This window comes from Ambystoma mexicanum, chromosome 12 (assembly GCF_040938575.1).
Source record: "Ambystoma mexicanum isolate Mex_15411 chromosome 12, UKY_AmexF1_1, whole genome shotgun sequence".
Classification (NCBI taxonomy): domain Eukaryota; kingdom Metazoa; phylum Chordata; class Amphibia; order Caudata; family Ambystomatidae; genus Ambystoma; species Ambystoma mexicanum.
Window position 1 is genome coordinate 898576336 of NC_090936.1, and position 15807 is coordinate 898592142.

The window sequence follows — 15807 nt, forward strand, 5'->3', positions numbered from 1 at the left end:
GTCCCTGCAATAGGGCAATTAGCCGGGTGCTGGGATGAACTATGACCCCTGAAACCTGCAGATATCTGTACTGCAGCCCCCGTGTTTCGGGCGCACACCCAGACGTGTGCCGTCTTCCAGGAATGTTGCCTCTTTATTCAAAGATCCCTGCGTACAGGGCCGCTTATTGCCTAGATCACTCAGCAGCTCTGCCACCATACTAAGTTCCTTGCAGGGACCCCCCATTGTTTCCTTAGCCGCCCCCATACTTGTGTCATCCGAGCTTAATATACTTGCTTACATGTCCGATGATTTAGCTGGGGTCAATCCAATTTGACTTCGCAAACCTGTACGCGAGGCTATAAGGTCCAATCAAAATGTCAGTGCACAGAGGACTAGTAGCCCAAACAGGTAGCCAGAGGGTTACTGCACCAACGATTGCAACAAACAGATGAAGCAACACGGTGCACTCCAGTACCACCCGCAATCGGCCACCGCACCCAGAGGACGCTGCCTCTATATACTCTCTATCAAAAAGTCAGAAGCAGAGGCTCAAAGGATCAAACCCCACAGTCACCTCTGAAACTCTTTTATTTTCCACAATTTCGAGTCAAGTGATTAGTGGCAAGATAGAACAATGTCACGGCAAACATAAGAATGCCAAGAAAAGGGAGTGGTCATGCTACCGCTTGGCTGGCTCCACGCGATTACTCCCTACGGGTTGCATCAACCATTTCTCACCCCCTTTTCTTTATTTTTCTCCTTTGTTCTATTCACACTGCACACATGTGTGACACCAAACTTGCAATTTGCAACAGTGCGTGGCACTTTAGTGAGGCCCTAAGAAGCCTTAGGAGCAGATTCTGTCTAGAGACCAATGTGTGTGGCAGGAACCGGTACCGCCCACCTGCCCCCACTGATCACACTAATCACTTTGCACAATTTGCCACGCTTCGCACCCGCAAGAGGCTTTTATGCCGGGTGCACGTTTTATCTTTAAAGAGACAGTTCTTTGACCAAACGAAGGGAAGCTACTTTCCACAAGTCCGCTCAGCTCCTACAAAGTAATCACACTATTTACTTTGCACACTTCGCCGAAACTATTGCATTGGAATACAGATAGGGAGGAATGGCATATGCTATGTTATGTTATTGTGAGATGGAGAGACACATAGCTTGTACGTGTTTGGTTATTTGCCCACCCACTAGACTGCCCATGGACATGCTAATTCCTATCACCATTCCCAATCATTTGCTGCCCCCCCCCCCCGCCCCAAGTCCCCACGCAAAACACCTCCACATGGGAACTCTTTGGGCTAGTAGTGTCTGCCGGTGTTTTTTCAAAGCATTCTTTTCAGAGTTAATGATTTAGGGCATGATTCATAGAATATTTGCCTGTAAAACAGGGATTTGTGTGCCATTCTGCCCGCAAATCCCTATTCAGCAAACAGGGATTTGCAGGCGGCATGGCATGCAAATTTCTGTTTATATGCAAATAATTCCATGAATTAGGGTCTTAATTGGAGTTGAAAATGTGCTAATGGTGTAATAAAAATGTCTTAATCAGGTCTGCCTTCAGCAACTGTTTTTATAAGCACATTGCATGTTGGTCACTGAAGTCCTGTTAAAAACAAGCATTGGCAAAGCCAACAGTTTTGGCTTGTGTATTCATTATAGGCATTTGCCAGGCACTGCTATTAGATGCCCAGGTACTCACACCATTTGCAACTGCTACCATCAATAGGCAGTTAATACCACTACGACAGTGTCTGGCAAGTGCCTTTCCCATGCATACACAAAGATGAAACACTCTGCTTAACCCATTTCAACCTCCCCATTCGCTGACACCTAACACAGAAATGTGGAAATATGCCTCTTTGTCATTTCCGCAGGATGCCAAGAGATCATTTGTGGTACTTTTTCCGCAGTTAACAGAGACGTGCTGCCATTTCTGATGGACTTTTCGTTTGTGAGCTTTTATTCTGGTTTACTTTGATTCATCGTGCTTTTATGTTCATCCCAATGCAGTTGTTGTTACTTCTATGCTTTAGCGTGAGCCTATTTTAACCATTTAGTAGAAATGAACGTGCGCTCTTCCTGCTCCGCATTCGTTGCATTTTTAAGCCACGTACCCCATCTAGTGGCTGCGTTCAGTAAAGCAGCCTCGGAAAGACATTTTTCATTCCATTCAAATTCCGAAGTGTGAAAGGCAAACTCTGCAATGTCTTTTGTAAGTTTTGATCGAGAAGAAGCACCAACCATGTGGTATACAGTGTGTGACTGAAGCCGTATTGGTCATCGACAGTCATTTTTACAACTGCCTTTTTTTTTTTACGATTACACAATTACGAAAAAAGTCATCGTTTTTGGGTGGGGGGGCGGTGGGTGTATCCCCCATCAAATCCCCCTTCCCTACCTATTTTTAACTATTGCTGACCCCGCAATCCCTTATTTGCCCTTGGCCCCGCCAACATTTCGATGACTTTTTTCGTAATTCTGTACTCGTAAAAAAGGCAGTCGTAAAAATGACTGTCGATGAAACCACGTATGAGGTATTGGTACATTATAATCGTTGCTGTACCCGCACACACCGAAAAGCATATTGTGCGTAAACTCGCAGCTATCAACGAAATATGCGGCTGACTGATACATTTGTAGTGGCTGCTGCCTGAAAAAAATAGGTATTGTCAATTGCATTTGTTGACTAGTGAAAACGATTCAGTGACAGTTAATTGGCGTCTGCCCGCAGGAAAAGCACCTCAGCATGGTACAGATCGAATCAAAGAAATCAAAGAGGAGAGACTCGGAGGTGGATGTTTTTGTGGACTTCGCGTGCAGCAAGAAAGAGTTCAACGAGGTGGTACAGCTGCTGAAGTGCCAGCCCAACATCCTGTCGCTGAGTCCAGCTGGCAGTGCCTGGCCCGAGGAAGAAGGCAAGGCCGCTTGTCATTAACCATTGCACACTTTTAAGATAACACATCGGAAATTAAAACGACTAAGGTGTTGCTTTTGCCCCGTGTCTTTCGCAGAGTATGAGGGCGTCCCATGGTTCCCCAGGAAGATCGCCGAGCTGGACAGATGCTCGCACCGAGTCCTCATGTATGGCTCCGAGCTGGATGCAGACCACCCGGTAAGTGTGACCTTATTACCCGTTATGGGGGATACATTCACAAGTCAAGGCTGCAATGTAGTTGGCCCCGTGATAATTGTGAGGCACATCAGGCCTCTTTTCCATGACAGCTGTTGCAGGACTCACGGCAGCAAGCCAGGTGGAGAAGTACTGTGCCTGAATGAAGTGGGAAACATGCTGTTCATAGGAAATCCGATTCTGTGTGAGCACTTTCAGCCCCCTGAGCCTTTCGTGGATGCTAGCCTAAGCAACTATAAATGCAAATACACAAATACAATACACATGCAATGTGTTCATAACATAAAACAATTATAACACACTCAATCAGCAGGCTACCCCTCCCTCTTTATCTGAGACGTTGCAACCTGCAGGTCAAAAAAGTCACTGCGAATTGTCTTAACCAATGAACTAGTCAAAAACACATTTTATTTTATTAGTGAACATAGATATTAAAAATCAATATCGATAACAATTGAAAACATACAAAGATTAATCATAACACTATGCAGACATACTCAACCTGTGCAAACAATGCAGAAACACGTGCTTTGGTGTCAGTATTAAGCACAGTGCATTCCTGATAATCCCTTTTCTCTACTTAAATGTGAGGGAGCATCTACCACTCCAGAATGGTCTCTTAAACAGTTCGCAAACTCCATTCTCAATGTTTAACAAGCATAGCTATTTTTGTTTTGTTCCTAAATGGACCTATGGCTCATTACATCATTAAGCAGGAGTGGTGTGCCCAAGTTCTCCCCGCGGGTTCTTTCGCAAACATCTCTCGCTTTATTAGGAGGTGTTTTTCAAAAGCTTGTCGTTTGAATTTGCGAACTGTTTAAGTAACCATTCTGTGCATTTTTTTGCACACGTTGAGAATTTTTTGTACAGTTTTATCTTTAATCTTGGCATGTTTTCAATTGTTATCGACATTGATTTTTAATATCTATGTGCCATGATACCAACTGTGATTCATTGGTGAAGACAATTCGCAGTGACTTATTTGACCTGCATTATTTCCTCAGGTCGCGAAGTCTCAGATAAAGAGGGAGGGGTAGCCTGCTGCTTTTGTGTGTATATCATTTGTTGGGATTCCCCTGGATAGGAGCAGGCCCCCCCAACAACAAAAAAGAAGGAGAAGACCCTGAGGTTTTGTGGCACAATTTAAAAAAGCCATGGGACCTTTGCACGATACATCAAGAAATGATAATAATGCAAAACCAGCTGATCCTACCCCTTTCAGGGAACTATCCATGGAACTTTTCCTCGTGAGGGATCCCACCGCCGGGGGGGGGGGGGGTGGAGCTAGTTCCTGGGATGATCACATGCCTGAAGTCTACACCCGCCCCTGGCATGTCCAGCCTCAGTCCTTTCACTAAGTCTGCGCATCACAAAATGCCCCATTCTACAAATACATCACTGTGTGGGCCCGGCTTCAATGCTAACCTGGATACATCTCTCCCTGCTATTCCAATCTGCAAATAAAAAGGTCCCCAAAAGACTTGTTATTCCATCATCCAAAGTGCCCACCAAAAAGAACAAAACTGTATCTGCCTCGTCTCTCAGCTCTTAAATGAAGAACTATGCATAGTTCCAAGGACAGAACAACAAAACATGTGCTAAAATATCCATCTGGGTTGGGGAACATGTACTTCGACCCTCGGCCTGACAGACAGAGGTGCACTAATGCCGTTATTATGTCGGACATTTATGACATGTATTAATCATGCTTTACTACCTATGGACACTGCAGTTGTTATAAGAACCTAGTCATATATAATAACTCTAGATCAATATCAGGAATGCTGGATCATCTGCAAATCCTGCCCTTCAAATCTTCCCCCAATCCTCCCAGTCAGGTGAGAACAATCTGCTAAACCATGACACTTTGGGAAATCAAGGGGAGGAATGAGTAACAAGCACACCTCTTGGGACTGAAAAGAAAGAATCTACAACATAAAATCAAGGAATTGGTACACAGATAAGAAATCAATCAACCAGTCGTGTTTATAACTCCACGTATCGCAGATGTTGGAAACCTAGAGTCTGGAACACACACCTAGCCACCATAAGAAGAATGAAATGTCGATAGATCACATTTGCCCGCACATTGCTCGCCTCAATGGCACAAGCGTTAGACAAAATCCAGCTGAGGGTCCTACTCTAATAAGCCAATTAGAGGGGGAAAAGGAGTTGAAGGGGGTCTGAATAAAGTAAAGGAATCATGTGTTGGGTTCAAAAGGAATTCCATGATCCAATGCCAGACAAACACAAACACCTAAACAGTATTAGTACCTGGCGAGAGACAATCAGATTGTAACAGTCAATCTGATTGGCCATCTCCGGGTCGTTACCGGGCCGACAAAGACTTACATGATGTTGAGGGACGCTTGTCTTGTCCCTCGAAGTTCCTTCCCGTTCTCTGTCTTGCCACCCTGGAAAGGGAGAAGGGACTTTGCACTGATCCATTGCAGACATTTTCATTGTTTTCTTATCTTTTTAATAGCCATCAAGGAAAGCGAGAAGGGACTACATGAAGTCCATTCTCCCTGTGGCATGGTGGCCATTTTTTATACATTTTTCTTTAATCACTGTTCAATGGCAGCCATGGAAGGGACTACATGTAGTCCGTTCTCCCCGATTCCTGGCAGACATTTATTTTGCTTTTATTTCTCGAGTTAAGAAGCAGTCTCAACGCAGTTTCTCAACTCGAGAAAACATACTATTAGTACCCCGGTACAACGTGCTGGTGTGCTCATAGCAATAGAACCCTCAGAGGGCTTGTAACTCTCAACACGGGGGCATTACACAACCGGTAATGCCCCATCTCCTCGGGTACTGTTGTTTTAATGGGTAATCCAAAACCAGGTCAGGAAAAATTCCAACCGGTATATGAGCCAAGATGGAAGGACAAAAGCATTTTAGTAGAAGATAGGAAACTCTTTTTGGGTGCGGAACAGAGGGGTGGGGTTATTTTATTTGTTTGACATGAGTACAGTGTGGAGATGGAGTCAGAAAACGCTCACACACAGTAATGTTTAGGCATTCTGTAAAACATAATTCTGCGAACAGTATGTTTGCTTTTTCAAATGCCCAGGAATCCTCTGCAAAGGAAAAGGAGGCCTTTTCTCGTGTTCCGAAGTGTGACCAAACTCTTGCCCAGCAGCAACAGAAGTGCAGGCGCTATGAGGCATCCAAGCCAAAGACCAGTGAATCTTTTCAACTTTGGGGTAGAAATACCCGAGACCGCCAACCCCATTTCCGTGTTTCTGTGTAGGTTAGGCGGCATTAAATGGAAATTAAAAAAAAAGAAATTGGCAAAAAAACAAAAATCGTAATTTCCAGAAATGTTTAAATTAGTAAATGCTGAAGTAAACTAGTAATGATGCCCACCTATGATCGTCGTAGTCTAGAATTATGTAATAGACAATGTTGCATGTTTAGTTACAGCTATGAGAACCCCTTCACAAAAGGTAACAACTGCAGTAAAATAAGGTAAGCGCTGATTGCAGCTTCCATTGCCCATTCAGATGCAAAGGACACTGCTGCAGCACATCTGTATTTGACCTCTCGGCACAAGAGGGCAACATTGGTTAACACCCCCATTGTGATAGCTCGGGTACCTGTGCCTTCCCCTTGACCAATACTTCAGTCTCACAGGAACGCGCGCCAACGCGTAAACGTGTGATCGGGGTGCAGACTGGGCCCATCTCCAGTGATCAGAAGGTTCTACTGCGCATGCGCGACTGCCAGTACCCTTTGCGGATGCATTGCCGCTGCCACATACACCCGAAAGAAGCCGTGTGCTGCACAGAGAAAAGTGAGGAGCCCCTGTAAACCGGGCCCAGGTTGTTTTGAGAAGCACACCAATATACTGCGCAATTTTGTAACATCACAGCAAACACCTTACATTTCCATTTATATTTTGATCATGGAGTCAGCAGTAGACCTACAATCAAATCCATTGCAAGAGCAAGTTATTAAAAACAACATAGCTCCTATCTACAGTACAAAAAGCAAAAGGTGGGGCACGTGTTTCAAATACTGCAGAAATTAGGAAAACCATTCAGCTATTAAAGCCCATCACAGTTTACCCCCGTGCTTAGTCTTCTATAATTAGACTAGAGCACACACACGAACCTGCAATTTCACACCTGCGATTGCCAGTAAGCATAACTCCATTTCATTTAAAAGGCAATCAGAGGCAATTTAAAGTTTCAGTCTGATGGATTTAGCAATGTTTCTGGCAAACACCGGTCACATATTAAACAATAAAATGTGCTATTATCCCACTAATGCTTTTGTTGTGTGCTGTTAACAATATTGGTGTTCAATATTTGCCTTCTTCATTATCCCCTTATTTACATTTTATGTTTTTTCTTGTTCCCTTCTCCAGGGATTTAAAGACAATGTGTATCGGCAAAGACGGAAGTATTTTGTGGATGTTGCCATGAGCTACAAATAGTGAGTATGGGTTTCATGTTGAATTTGAGGTTAGGAATTTGGGTGAAACAATGTTTGTAGACTTGGCAGATTCAGTTCCATCAGAGCTAACTCCTATTGCACGTCGGCTTTCTTTATGCTTAGGCTCAGCTGCCAATAGCTGGCTGGGGTGGACTTCTTCATCAACTGACTTGTATTATACAGTCATGAGTGCTGCTAAACTATTACCTTTCTGAAATGTTACCTGCCTTCCATATTGTAACATATGTCATCTCATCATTTTGTGAACTACACTACTGCAGGCAACGGTGTCCATCTACTGTTTTCATTTAGTGGCATGTTTTTTTTTTTTACAGAATGCATTGAGTTTGTGGAATTTCCAGAGCGTAGGCCTCGATGTAAGTTTGACGTTAATTGCTAAGGCATACTATGGAATTACAGGCACACTAGGATATTACATTGCCGCGCCACTGAGCCTGGCAGATTTCCTGCCAGATTACGAGTGGACTAACAGCGGCCCATAGGACTCCATGAGCCATTTGGAGGAATGATCGGGGGTTGTAATTCCACAATGGGCTGGAGGTATCACCCCCACTTCACCAGAGGTGCCTGCTCCACTTAACCACCAATCATAATTATGCGATGTGCAAACATCGAAGTACTGTGACTTTTTACCACACCATCAAATTCTGAATGAACCTCTGTATATATGTATAAAATACCATTGCATTTCCTGTATTCCTACGTTTTCTACTTTCTCCAAATCCTATTATTGATCTATCCTATGCTTGGTTAGCCTAATTACTTCCCAACCGAGTCTGATCTTTTTTTAATGGTGACCATGAGCGCTTCATTTCCAGAATCCATGAAAACAAGAGGCGGCCAACATGCTGAAGGCTGTCAGGCAGATTTCAAAAATGAATGCCATGTTTACAGGTTGATTTAATGTTTTGGGACGCATTTGAGACTAAAGGGCAATTTAAAGTGGCATCAGTGTACAAAGGTGCCACAAGTAGGCACACCTTTTTAGTCATAGTACAAATCGGTTCATGATTTTGATGTTTGTAAACCAGCATTAAAGCTTAAATGTGGCATTTTTCAAAAGTTACATTTTCTACAGAGAGGTGTTTGAGTTGGTTTATCAATATCTGGCTTAAACACAGAAGTATTTCAGACCTCTTCCAGAAGGCCTGCTATTTGTTCATCGATGGAAAGCAGAGGGCTCTGATGTTGTGTGATGTGTTCACTAAGATGACTTCCAACAGATAGCCTAACCACATCAAGTCTTTTAGACGTTCAAGTAAAAACCATAGGGGAGTCCAGTAGACATTTTAATTTTAAATAGGTAAGAAATGCCTTTGTTCTTACTTGGGAGAGAAACGAACCCACTCAACAGTGATTCCCACAATGAAGAGCAGAAGTCCAGTTCTAATATCTTGTAACGAGTAACACCACTCAAATAGATTGCAATAGGAACCTTTGATTAATTTAATTAAGTCTTCCCTCAGTCCTTACTTAGTTTGGTCCATGCTACAACAATCCCAAATTGATTATTTAGGAGCCATAAGCACTGATCATTTGTATGAGTATTTAGCACCTTTAAATCAAACATTTTCTCTATGTAACAGTCCTTGGGCCTCATTACGACCCTGGCGGAGATCGTGGTGCAATATGCACCATGGAGCACGGCGGAAAGCTGCCGATACCGCCATGGGGGTTGGCGGATTTACCGCCCCATTCCGACCTTGGCGGGGCGGTAAATCCCCATTCCCCATTTTACCCTTCCCCATTCCCATTTTTGCCCCATAGGGCATAATGGGAGTGGGGAAGGCGTTAATTACGCCACCGTAAAATACGGTGGCGTAATTAACAACAAGGTCCCGTAGCGCCATGGATTTCTCCGCCCGGAAAAACCAGGCGGAAAACACTCCATGGTGCTACGGGAACTGGTAGTAGGGCGGAAGGGTCCGCCGTGAATACCGCTGGCGTAAACCCACTCCGCCAGGGTCGTAATGAGGCCCCTTGTCAGGAATGAAGAATAACCTCCACAATAGGAATGGCCAGTGCCCAGACCCTAGCACCAAGAATAGTGTGAGCAACTCTGAAGCAATATTGTAATAGTGGGAATGCTCTTAGGTACCCTATCAGATGCTATACAGATGCTGTTGAACGCGGGACCCACTGATGAACATTCTTCACTTGCCACTTATATAATAGAACCCCTGCTACTTCAGGGTCAGCTCTACCCGTTTTTGTTTTTTAGATTATTTATTCATATAACTATGGGGTTTAATGCCTTACATTATGCGTGATATGTATATAGACGTGGGCACATTGATAGCTGTCCACCAAAAAAGCGTCAACAGTTCAGAAGCTCTTTGCTCGCCCATATGCCCAGCCAAAGTTGCATCATTGCAAAATGATATATTATCTAGACTCCATATTATCCAGAACACCTCTGTCTTTCTGAAGAAACGACCCTGTTCAACATGTCCTAACATAGGTTCTTCTGATATTAAAGTATCGAGGACGTCCTCCTGAATGTCTGTGTGCAAGATAGATAAAAGGTCTGTGCCAGACATATTTTCTGTCATAGATAGAGACCCCGTATCTTGCAAATTAAGTAATTCTTCTTGTAACATTAACTTTTCTATTCTAGACAAACATGAAGGGCCATTGATCTTTATCTATTACTTTGTGGAGGCCTATATGTTAATGTTAATGTTAAAGGACATTTGTACCGCGCACTATCACCACCGGAGGGGTCCCCTGGCGCTCTGGCGGCTTTGAAAGAGGAGGGGAGGTTGAGTTAGTGGGAGGAAGCAGGAAAAGTGCAAGAGAGCAGTGATGTGCTGTTGGCGGCCTCAGCCCGGTGGGTCAATTGGCTGGGCCTGGGGAGTTTGCGGCCGGTAGTCGTCGTGTACTGTTGTGCAAGATTATGTGTGTTTTTGTTTTGTTGTTGTAATGTAGTGAAGTTTGTGCGGTTTGTTGTGCTGTAGGTTTTGGTTGTGTTTGGTTTGGAGTTTGAGAGGTGCATGCAGAAAGGGAAATTGTTAGTAGGGTTGGTTAATTTGCGTCTCTATCCTGAATTGAGGCGCTCGGCTTTCCCTGATGCGGCTCTGTTCTGATCTGGGTCCGACTGGTATACAAGGTTTCTGGCCCCCACCTCTAACATGCTCTCTCATAGCTCCCCTTATCCTCCCTTCATACTCCTCTGGCCGGTGCACCTGCCTATGTCAGCCTCTTAGGTGGTGTGGTGATTGCCAATATCTTGACAATTCCACGCTACTGTGGTACCTGGCGCTAACTCAGGGGCGGGCGAAAGTGTTAGTGGGATTGTCTGGGATAGTTGATCCAGTCTCTGTGCGTGCCACCTGTGTTACAATCTATACTGTGTCACCCGTTCAGGTGCCGTGGGAGCTACCCTCTCGGGTCAGGGATGTCCGTGTCCTTTCTGGCTTAGTCGTCCTTTTTTCGGTTTTGGTTTCAAGGTTTAGTCTGTGGTGTTGAAGAGCCAGGTTTTTAGTGATTTCCTGAATTTTAGGTGATCTTCAGTGTTTCTTATTTCTTTTGGGATGTTGTTCCAGGTTTTTGCGGCTAAGTGGTAGAAGGAGGTGCCTCCAAGTTTTTTCTTAAGGTATGGTTGGAGTTCCAGACGGATTTCGTTGCTTGATCGGAGGGGTCTCGGTTTGTAGACTTATTTTCTTTTGTAGGAATTCTGCTCCTTCTCAGCTGATTGCACTGTGCGTTATGCACATTGTTTTGAAGGTGATGATTTGTTTTACTGGGAGCCAGTGTAGTGTTTTTAGGGCTGGAGTGATGTGGTCTCTTCTGGATCGTTTGAGGAGTAGTCTTGCTGCTGCATTTTGGATCCTTTGCAATTTCTTTAGGGGGTATTCTGGTATTCTGAGGTAGAGGCTGTTTGCATAGTCGATTTTTGACATGATTAGGGCGACGATAGTGAGTGTTTTATGCGCGAAGGAGAGGAAAGGTAGAATTCTTCTTGCGGTGTGGAGGAGAAAAAAGCATTTCTTCACTGTTGCATTTATTTGTGGTTCCAGGGTTAGGGTGTTGTCCATTAGGACTCCCAGATTTTTTACTACCTTCAATGGGGTTGGTGTGTTCCCCATTTCCATAGGCCATGGGATGGTGGTTTCGTTCTCTTGTTCTTTGGATACGATCATGATTTCTGTCTTTCCTGGGTTGATTTTCAGGTTGTTGGCATCCATCCAGTTAAAGACTTCTTTTAGACATTCAATTAGGGTTGAGTGGTCGGCATCAGTGTCTTTGATTTTGTAGATGATCTGAGTGTCGTCTGCGTAGTTGTAACATGTAATGTCGTATTTTTTGAAGATTCTGATGACCTGAGTCTGATAGATGTTGAAATATAGTGGAGATAGTGAGGATCATTGTGGCACTCCACAGTAGTTAACTCGTCGAGTGGATTTGAAAGGTCTGATCCATACGGTTTCTGTCATGTCTGCTAGGAATGATTTGGTCCAGCGTAGTGCTGTGTCTGTTATGCCTATGTCTTCTAGTCTTTTGGTCAGGGTGTCGTGGCTAACTGTGTCAAAGGCTGCGGAGAGGTCGAGCAGAACAAGGGCTGAGGTAGTGTTTGAGTCTGCGTTAGTTTTGAGGTCGTCCCAGATGGATAGTAGTGATGTTTCTGTTCCTCTCGCTGGTCTGAAACCGATTTGAGCTTGGTCCAAGAGGTGGTGTTTTTCTACGTGTTCTTGGGTTAGTTTATATACGTAGGTTTTTAGAGGTTTTGCTGGGTAGGGGATTTTAGAGATCGGCCTGTAGTTGGAAAGGTCACCTACATCACCACTTGTGTTTTTTAAGAGTGGCTTCATGTATGCTGATTTGAAGATCTTCGGTACGGTCCCTGTTGATAGTGATAGATTTAGAAGGTTTCTGTAGTGTTCTGCTGGCGATCCTTGTGCAAGGATTGATTTGTAGATGTCTGGGGGACAGGGGTCCAGGGGTGATCCTGCTTTCTTGCTTCGTTTTACCAGCATTGCGAATGCCTCTGCTGATATTTCAGGAAAGCTTTGTAGTTTGTGCTGTGGTTCCGTGTTAGGTTCGTTGGGTTGTATGTTGTGGTTGGTTGGTCGCTTTTGTATGGTTTGTCGGATGTCATTGATTTTTTTTTTTGAAGTGGTCCGCCAGGTCGTTGCATAGTTTTTCTGATGGGGTTGGGGCGTTATCGCAGCCTGGTGGGTTTCTCATTTCTTCAATGATGCTAAACATTTCTTTTTGTGTGTTGGTGGCATTGTTGATTCTGTCATCGTAATGTCTTTTTGCCTTTTGAATTTCATTCTTGTATGCGCGGATTTGTTTCTGGTACAGTGTTTTTTCCCTGGGTTGTATTCTTTCCTCCATTCCAATTCCATCTTTTTTTTTCCTTTTTCATGGCGTTTAATAGTGGGGTGAACCATTTTGCCATTGCTCTTTTTTTTGATGGGGTGAACGGTTTTTCTGGGGTGATCTTCTCTATTCTATCTGCGATCCATTTGTGCCGTATCTCTGCTTTCCCGTCTAGGTCAGCTAGCTCCAGTTCTGTAGTTGAGGGTTTCGTTAATTCCAGTTCAAATAGGTTACTTTCTTTGACGTGTTTCGCAAAATCAAAATTTGAAAAAAATTACCCACCTTGCATGCACATGATTAGAATATTTTATAGTTGTTACAAATAATACATTTTCGGGATCTGTCTAGGCACCTATTGGTATCACTATACCTTCCAAGTAAAGTCTCCATGGTTGATATGCTTTTTATAGCCAGTAATTCCCACATTTGCTAGAATTTTGCTATGACATAGAGGACATTCTAACAAAAAGACCACTAGATGTACTCCTTCAGTCTCCACATTACTTGGATAAATAATATCTCCTATATCCATCGATCGAGCATTGGGTGTAACACAAATGAAAGAGTAAATTCACGATGTGCTAGCCCAGTGCCTGAAGGAAAGGTCAACTTCAAGAATAAAAATGATTTTCCATCTCCAATCAAAACAAAACCGTACTCCTTTCTTAATAAGTTTGGTAATAGGCAAAATTATGTATGAAAATCCCTTGATAAACCTGAAAAACTTGACAAACTGGGGACTTTTTGTACACTTTTTACTGATTTTGGAGACGAACATTAGAAAATGGCATCAGCTGTCATTCCGAAAAGAGTACAGCTCTAGTTTCAAAATGACTCTTTCTGAATTTGCAAACAATTTAAGTTGATGTAGATGAGAATGAACTTCCCCAATAATACTATGGAGTTCAGACAAATCGATCAGGCTTAAAAAAAACATTGAGTTGGTAGTATCTCCAATGTCTGTTGAAATCCGCGATGATCAGCTGTCGTTGGCTAATGGGTATGATTTAACATTATGCTTTGTGATGAGGTAGGTAACCCTACCACTGATTGTAACAAGACTGTAGTTTCCTAACAAAAGCCCATCTTGAATTTTGAATAATTTCTGAAATTTCATTAAGACTTAAAGATCTTTCTTTTGCCTGAAATTCTTGTTCAGTTAATATAACGTTTTCTGGATTTTCTATGTATTTATAGAATTTTCCAATACTTTTTGGTTGGTAATTAGGTTTTGATCTGGAGCATCTGTACTCCCTTGAAGAGTGGAAACCTCACTTTCATCTTGAATTTGTGATTATGTTACTGCTGTTATTTGTATTGTTACAAGGAGATGTTCCACATCAATGTATTCCCCTTGGAATACTCTGGTTTTGGCTAATTGATCTGCCAAATCGTTTCCTGTTTTATTGGAGCTCTTACCTTTTGAGTGCCCCCTGATTTTCTTCCAAAGAAGGATCATGTTATTTGTCGTCACTAAATCCTTAATCGATTGATTAACTTCCCATGTTACTAGGGCTTATTGTTGGCACAAAGCAAACCCCATGGCTTTCCAATTTACTAAATGTTTGACAAACCCATTTCAGACATTGCCGGAATCGGTTTCGATTGCTAGTTCCTCGAGCTTATGATGATGGCAGCAAGGACAGCTTTATATCTGGCCATCAGTTCTTCCACCTACTACTCCGGGGACCAATTTTATGACACAAGCTACTAAATCCTTTTAATTGTTTTCTTTACTATGATAGGAACATACATTAACATAAATTATGTTCTTTTTGTTCCTCTACAAGTCATAGGGACCATGATATTATCATGTTACAGGAAACCATGTTATCTAGAAACTGCGATCTGGAGGGATATCATATCTATTCTAGTCAGGCCCAGTGGGGGTTTGATTATTGCAATTGATAATTCTTTAAAAATAAGTTAAGCGCTAATTTATTCTGATCACTCCCTCTTGGCAGTTACCCTCACTAACTGCAGCTCCAACATTAAGCTACTTTTGGTGAATATATATTGGAATCCTACCAGACAATCTCTTAAATCTATTCAGTCTGCACTTTCCTTATTGTTCGAGGGCTGTGTTATGGAGGGACATACTCATTCGATTATAGTGGGGGATGATTTTAATTCTAACTGTAACGCGGGTGGCAAAATAAACTACAAAGAGGGAGTGTTTTCTTCCCTGAACAACAGCTGTCAGAGAGGTAGTGAGTGGGATGCATTTATGACTAGCTGGGAATTGTTTCTGTTGAAGTATTTACCCATAGATAAGTCACCTATCTACACATGGCACAGGGGTTCCCTACATTTGCAGACTATATTTATATGTCATATATGGTTAAGTCTCTCTTGGGTTCATGTACTCTGGTTTACTACAAGGCAGGTGACCATCTTGCCCTAGTGTTCTCACTGGATCTACCCTACTATCCACATGACACCTTCCTACCTGCAGTTTCTATTTCCAAGGAGGGGTGAGGGTGGAGACTTAAATGGGATAATAGGCTACCATTCCTCAATCCTGGACCCAATCTATTGTTATTCCTGTTTATAAAAAGGGCAACCATACCGCTCCCGATAACTAAAGACCAATCGTGCTCACAGACTTGAGTAGTAAAGTTTTCTCCACCCTCCTTCTTAGAGACCGCAATTTGGTTCTTGCTCAGACACCTATTTTGTCTAGATTTCAAGTAGGATTTAGACAAAGCATGGGTACCACCCTTAATGCCACAGTCATGGTACATCTTTTCCACAACGTGAAGAATCATGATACAGGGCCAATTATATGGCATCTCTGGATATTTCTGCAGCCTTCGATTGTGTGGTGCGGGAACTTTTATGGTCAAAATTGATAAAATTAGGAGTTCCTGCAAATATTGTTTAACTTATTG

The 15807-nt window shown here is 43.0% G+C and overlaps 1 protein-coding gene across 1 annotated transcript in view; it reads left to right on the top strand.

Moving 5' to 3' along the window:
* Window positions 1-15807, top strand: part of TPH2 (tryptophan hydroxylase 2) — a 745039-nt gene that overhangs the window by 219685 nt on the left and 509547 nt on the right. The window contains exons 3-5 of the mRNA XM_069627755.1: window positions 2729-2912; window positions 3009-3109; window positions 7503-7570. Coding sequence (XP_069483856.1) covers window positions 2729-2912; window positions 3009-3109; window positions 7503-7570 — 353 coding nt within the window. The remainder of the gene's footprint in view (window positions 1-2728; window positions 2913-3008; window positions 3110-7502; window positions 7571-15807) is intronic.